This window comes from Nilaparvata lugens, chromosome 4, assembly GCF_014356525.2.
Source record: "Nilaparvata lugens isolate BPH chromosome 4, ASM1435652v1, whole genome shotgun sequence".
Classification (NCBI taxonomy): domain Eukaryota; kingdom Metazoa; phylum Arthropoda; class Insecta; order Hemiptera; family Delphacidae; genus Nilaparvata; species Nilaparvata lugens.
In genome coordinates this window covers 43,332,820-43,337,777 of record NC_052507.1, presented here as the reverse complement: position 1 = coordinate 43,337,777, position 4,958 = coordinate 43,332,820, and the positions used below count along the sequence as shown (strand labels likewise).

Sequence of the window (4,958 nt, the reverse complement as noted above, 5' to 3'; positions counted from 1 at the left end):
GGTTCATAAATTTGAAACATGAAACACCATTATGTAATGCACTTACCAAATGCAGTCCCAAAATAAGCACTACCAAATGCCCTCCCAACTGAACAGTTTGGTTAAGCAAGCTTCAAGCTAGTTGAAGGCTAGCTGACACTCCCCTACACTTATGGAGGCTTATAACATTAATCCATTGTACCTTGTTGTTTATGACGTCGTGTCTTGGCACCATAAAATAATTTTGAAGTGAATAACTAATCTTTAGTAGAGTTGTGAAATTGAAAGAATAGATAGCCTAGTCAAGGTATCACTCAAATAAAATCGAATATTATCTATGATAAAGAGTAATCATATTATCTTAAAAGCGATAAGAGAACTATGCAGAATTGTAATTGAGCAATAATGAGAATTCATTGGCAGAAATAAAATTATAAAGCGGCTTGTTTTATTATTGGCAGATTATAACAAAAATTGCTTGTTTAATTTGAGGTTAGAATCCTTTGTTTTGATTTAATACATCAATCGATCTTAGATCAATCGACAATTTATTGAATTGATATCGAACGAATCAGCTGATTGCTCAATGAACTATTATGAATTAAATAATATTTTTACTCATAGAATTTATATACTATATGTTAGGGAAGGTTTATGTAATAAGAAAACAACGATTATTATGTTACTCAAATATTCATTGAAATCTAAAAATGTATGAAAAACTAAGAGTATACAAAGCTCACATAAAAATTAAATGTATATCACATTATAGCCTTATATATTGAGATTCATTTATTGGAATGTTCACAGGCTATTATCTAAGCTAGTTATATATAAATTTTCATTCATCTTTGTATAACAAAGTTGGAGAAACCCTGAATCTTAAGTAACCAATTACATCACGTTTTACTAAGATTAGGAAGCCAATCAGAGGAAGGCTTACAAATTGTTGAAGGAAGAGATGAAATTTTTCTGAGAATTGCTCTCTCTGGCTTGTGAGCTCGACCTATGTGGCAGCACATGGAGAATAGGGTCTTTTTCCAATTATTTTTTTAAAATTATCAAGCCATTCCCTTTTTTAAATATCAAGTATATGTAATCAATGTTTGATTATTTGTGAACTCAGTGTTTGTTGAAGAGTTCTTAACTGTAATTTATTCCCATAAATATATCTTAATACTGATAGAAACTTGTAAGAAATCTGGACCATACACGAGCCCTGCAGAGTCGAAAGGATCCAGCTAATTAATCATTGGAGATAATTAATCAGTCTACGAGAACTTCAGAACATCATTATAGTGAGTGTGCTTATTATCTTAAATGAGCTCACTAAGGTCTTAGCTAACACTAAGGCCTTTATCAGTGAATTGGGGAATTAATCAAAGTGCTATATAAATTTTCATTCAAGTTTAAGAAATTCGCAACGTGTCGAACATTATCATATATTTTATAAGAACTCTTTTTATGATTTTTTTATACATGTAGGGAGGTTATTTCCATGCATGGCACAAACCCACATACCCTGAGATTTTAAATTTTTATTTTTATTGATTATTGTTCATTGATCAAAGTATGTTCTATTGAATATATAGACTGAACAGGTTCCAAGTTGTTAAATTCTGAACTGACTTGGAGTCTATATATCAGTATTAATAAAATGAATATTTTATAGCTCACAATATTGTGAATGCTAACGAATCCTGTGATAATTATTAAAATATTAGAGAATTTATTTATTCAAAGAAAATTATATTTATCAAGAAATATTTTGTCTATATTATTTTATGGGAATATATTGTGTTTTATGTCAGCATACAAAATTCTAGAAGTTTTTATTATTTTCCTAATTCATCTCGTGATATACAGTTTGAGCTGTCTTGGTACCAAGCATTATTATTCTGCAGCATATATAATTAGTAAATCAATTAATATTGATATTATTAAGAGCATTTATTACTGATCATCATTTGATGATAGTTGGTTAATTCTATGAGAGCTAGGAGGACCGCGAAATTTAGAACTGGTTAACATGTATGATATATGAGCTGTGTGAAGGTAACAAAAACGAGAGCTTTTCAGCTTTACTTACGAGAGATGGTTGTTTATGGGTCAGCCGAGTGCTGAAGACTGAGGTTGTGGAGGGAGAAGCCTTCTTCTCCAACAGCAATGAGGGTGAAGAGGGGGAAGGGGAACTGCATGAACAATTCTGTCTTTCTTATCTCTCGAGTATTCTTAACATTCCGCCCACCAAACGAAGCATGAGTTTAATAATTTTGAAACTGTAGCACATTAGAGGTAACACACAAAGTATTGCACAAACTTGATGAAGAGACGATGCACATAATTAATTACGATGAGTTTTACACATAAGTGGTGAACACATGATATTCAGTCTCTATTTACAAAAAATGTCTCTCAGAGAGAGGGTGCCAAATTAAGCTATTGGCAACACTATGAGTTTGTTTACAGGTCGTGTGAGGTGGCCGCAGGCGGTGCGAATCAATGCCACTCTTACTACTTGGTCTTGTCCGGGAAATATTTGTTCGACTATGCCTAGAGGCCGCAATGTGGGCGCGGTACTCGTGTTCTTGATAAGCACTATGTGACCCACTTTCAAGGGTTCTGAGTGGGTTTTCCACTTGTTTCGCTGCATAAGCGTATGTAGATATTCTGTACTCCATCGATTCCAAAACGTCTGCACAATTCGGCGTAGATGAGTCCATCGCTGCCGTACGGGGGTGGTAGTATCCAGTGGGATCTCCACAGCTTGTAGCAACGGTCGGCCGATAAGAAAGTGACCGGGTGTCAGCAGAGGTGAAGTCTCGTTGGGGTCCTGTGAACGCTCCAATAGAGGACGACTATTCATAATTGATTCAATATGAGAGAGCACTGTGAAATATTCCTCCATTGTCATTGGATTATCACCAATTTGAATTTTCAACAGTGTTTTCGCTGATTTAATATTTGCTTCCCAAATACCGCCGAAATTGGGTGTGCTAGGTGGATTGAAGTGCCAGGTTACTTCACGTTGTACAAGAGCTTTAAAAATGTCAGTCTTACTGTCAGCCAAGAAATTCGAGATATCTGATAATTTTTTAGCAGCTCCAACGAAGTTCAATCCGTTGTCAGAGTATACATGAGAAGGTAGGCCTCTACGGGATGTGAATCTATCGAAAGCGGCAAGAAACGATTCAGTGGTCAGCTCCGATACATATTCCAAATGAACAGCTTTCACCGCTAAGCATATGAACAATGCAAGATAGCCCTTATACACTCTCGGTTTTTTGAGTGAGCTGCACTTCGTATTGAAGGGGCCAGCGAAGTCAACTCCTACATGGACGAATACAGATGAGGCGTTCACACGAAAATGGGGAAGATCCGACATGATTGGCTGCTGAGGTTGAGGTTGAGTACAACGGACACAATGATGCAATCTGCTCCTTATGAGGTTGCGCGCTGATATAATCCAATATTTGCGAGCCACTAGTGACTGAGTTGTGCGAGGTCCGACGTGAAGATGATCTCTGTGAGTCTGATCACAAATCAGAGTGCTTAAATGAGATAACTTTGGCAACAACAGTGGATGACGGCTGTCATACGGAAGGCTGGAGTTGCAGAGGTGTCCGCCCACCGGAGAAGACCGAAGAATCGACGAAAGGCGAAATAGAGAGCAGTTCTTGAGGTGGAGTTTCTCCCTTGCTGAAAAGCTTCAATGTTTCTGCAAAATAGAAGGCCTGTGTCAACCTCACGATACACAAGAGAGCCGAACGACACTTGGCAACAGACGGCGGAGGTGGAGCAGCGCGAGCGCGTAGTGCTGTATGGCTGCGAAGATTGTGTTCCCTTACTTTTTTCAGCTTACAATTTTCTATGAATCGCAACACATAGGCAAATACACGTGTTGCCTTGTGTATATTGGAGTATTTCTCGAAACATTCAAGAGCGTGTGGTTTATTTACTACAGTAGTAGTGAGAATTGACACTGGTGGCTTCAGTTCAGACTCATCAACAATTTTGTCGACCCTTGAGATTGGCAAATCCTTGAATTGGACATGGTAAGATGGAGGTCCGTTCCACCAGAGTGAGTTTTCAACAATATCTTGTGCAGCAAGCCCTCTTGAGGCTAAATCAGCTGGGTTCGATTCAGTAGGTACATGAAACCAGTTTTCTGGAGAGGTTAATTCGAGTATTTGTGTAACTCGATTGCTTATATAAGTCTTGAGCTTGTAAGCTGGCGTTTTTAGCCAGTTCAACACCAACTTTGCGTCAGAGCACAGTCTTACATTGGAGATACTTTTCCCAAATAGAGGTATAATAACTTAATACAACTTTGACAGTAGTAGAGCTCCACATAATTCCAATCTAGGAATAGTATGTGTTTTCACAGGAGCGACTCGTGTTTTTGACATAATGAGATTCATCGATATGAATTGATTACTTGATGCAATATGAATATAGCAGACAGCACTGTAACCCTTTTCAGATGCGTCGGCAAATCCTATCAATGAGATATTGACATATGTAGTGTCAATATGACAAGGAATTTGAACATTTGAGAGAGTCAGCATTGTACTAGAAATACGATTCCACTGACTAGTCAAGTCTTCATCAAGTGGCTCATCCCAATCAATTGGATAGCCAGAGTAATTTCAAAAAATATTTGAATGGGAATATTACAGGAGACAATAGTCCAAGCGGGTCGAACAATTTAGCTGTATACGATAGTATGGATCGTTTTGTTGGCAGTTCAGCGAACGGTGTAACAGTGTAAGAGAAAGCATCTGATGCAGGATTCCAACGAAAACCAAGAACTTTTATTTTTTGAGTCGTATCAGAAAATGCGAGAGGGTTTTCCAACATCTCTTCGGGAAATTCTTCAATTACCTCTTGCATATTAGATGACCATTTTCTCAATAGGAGTTCTCCTTTGGACATAAGTTCATTCAGCTGTGATATGAGTAATTTCGCTTCACATAGAC

General features: G+C 37.4%; 1 protein-coding gene across 1 annotated transcript; it reads right to left on the bottom strand.

Annotated features, from left to right (window-relative positions):
- Window positions 1-2,413: 2,413 nt before the first annotated feature.
- On the bottom strand, window positions 2,414-3,364 carry LOC120351054. Its single transcript, XM_039426998.1, has one exon. It carries the CDS (start codon window positions 3,362-3,364, stop codon window positions 2,414-2,416), a length of 951 nt encoding a protein of 316 aa, XP_039282932.1.
- Between the last annotated feature and the right edge of the window lie 1,594 nt (window positions 3,365-4,958).

Coding starts and splice junctions, on each gene's coding strand:
- LOC120351054 (XM_039426998.1), bottom strand. CDS start 3,364: ATGTCGGATCTTCCCCATTTTCGTGTGAACGCCTCATCTGTATTCGTC.